Source organism: Malurus melanocephalus, unplaced genomic scaffold, assembly GCF_030028575.1.
Source record: "Malurus melanocephalus ecotype Western Australia unplaced genomic scaffold, MMel_1.1 scaffold_1510, whole genome shotgun sequence".
In the NCBI taxonomy this organism is placed as follows: domain Eukaryota; kingdom Metazoa; phylum Chordata; class Aves; order Passeriformes; family Maluridae; genus Malurus; species Malurus melanocephalus.
This window is the reverse complement of record NW_026624742.1, coordinates 184-1,802: the sequence shown is the minus strand read 5'-3', so window position 1 is coordinate 1,802 and position 1,619 is coordinate 184. Positions and strand designations below refer to the sequence as shown.

The window sequence follows — 1,619 nt, the reverse complement described above, 5'->3', positions numbered from 1 at the left end:
TTTGTTTTAATTTTTAATTTATTCCCATTTTTCTCATTTCCAATGTGGGGTTAATTAACCCTGGGAGGCTTAATTAGGTTCAGGATGGTCTTAATTAATCCTTAGAGATGTTAATTAATTAATACAGTGTTAATTAACAGCATTAATTAACTCCCAATTTCCTGTTTTGCCTCCTTTTCTCCTTTTTTATTCTTTTATTTTTTATTYCYATYTGGRATTAATCAACTCAGGGTGGGATTAATTAATTCAGGGTGGCTTAATTAACCTCATGAGGGTCTTAATTAACTTTCTGTAATGCTGATTAATTAATGAGGCATTAATTAATATAATTAATTATCCTTTTAATGCTTTATTTTCATTCTTTTTGCTGTTAGGCTGGGATTAGTTTATCCTTTAATTAATTATGAATTAATTATGAATTAATTATGAATTAATTATGAATTAATTAAAAATTAATTATAATTTAATTATGAATTAATTATAAAATAATTATAAATTAATTATAAATTAATTATAAATTATTTGTTCCTAAGGCTATATTGTTATAACTATTAGGCTAAGCCTATTAATTAATACCATTTGTATTTTAATTAATATCATAATTAATATTATAATTAGTGTTTTAATTATTATTATAATGCTATAATTAATATTTTTATTATTCTGGTTATGATTGTTTTCATAATTATTATTATAATTATAATTATTCCCATTAATTTCTAATTAATTCTCTATCTTTCTAATATATTAAATTAGGCATCAATTAATTTTCTAATTAATTAATTACCCATTAATTATTCCAATTAACGAACTTTCCCCTGTAAAACTCCCCAAAAACGGCCCCAAAATCTTCATTTTTTTGGCAATTAACGCCCTTTAACCCCAATTAATCAGCGCAGGGGGGTCATTAAGGCTCTGTGGGGGATGATTAATGATGGGAGGTGTTAATTAATGTTGTTAATTAGGTTAATTAGCGATGGCTGAGGACATGAAGAGCAAACTGGGCCGGTACAAAACGGCACCGTTCGACAGCCGCTTCCCCAACCAGAACCAGACCCGCAACTGCTGGCAGAACTACCTGGGTAAAGCATGAAAAAAACCCAAAAACAGCCCAAAATACCCCAAAAATCAGCTGGGAACCCCAAAATTATAAAAACAACCCCAGAATCTGCAAATTTAAAAAAAAACCCCAAAATTTGGAGTGGTTTTTACCCAGAATTGACTGGGGTAGACCTGGTGTCCCAATACCTGGGTAAAACCCCAAAAATACCCCCAAAACAGCCCAAAATACCCCAAAAACAGCCCAAAATACCCCAAAAATGATCTGGGGAGGTTGGAAAACCCCAAAATTGAAAAAAGGACCAAAAAAGCCCCCCAAAATTTCAAAAAAAACCCCAAAATTTCTGATAAAATCCCAAAATTTTCAGTGATTTTCAACCAAAATTGACTGAGGTAGACCAGGGTAAAACCCCGAAAATACCCCAAAATACCCCAAAAATCATGTGGGAACCCCAAAAAATGATTTGGGCACCCCAAAAAACCCCAAAATTAAAAAAAAAACCCAAAAGTTTCTGATAAAATTCCAAAATTTTGTGGGGTTTTCACCCAGAATTGACAGG

The 1,619-nt window shown here is 31.0% G+C and overlaps 1 protein-coding gene across 1 annotated transcript in view; it reads right to left on the bottom strand.

The window, feature by feature from the left end:
* LOC130587080 (rRNA 2'-O-methyltransferase fibrillarin-like) overlaps window positions 1-791 on the bottom strand; it is a 27,173-nt gene extending 26,382 nt beyond the window's left edge. The window contains exon 1 of the mRNA XM_057388033.1: window positions 788-791. Within this exon, the coding sequence (XP_057244016.1) occupies window positions 788-791 (4 nt within the window). The remainder of the gene's footprint in view (window positions 1-787) is intronic.
* Between the last annotated feature and the right edge of the window lie 828 nt (window positions 792-1,619).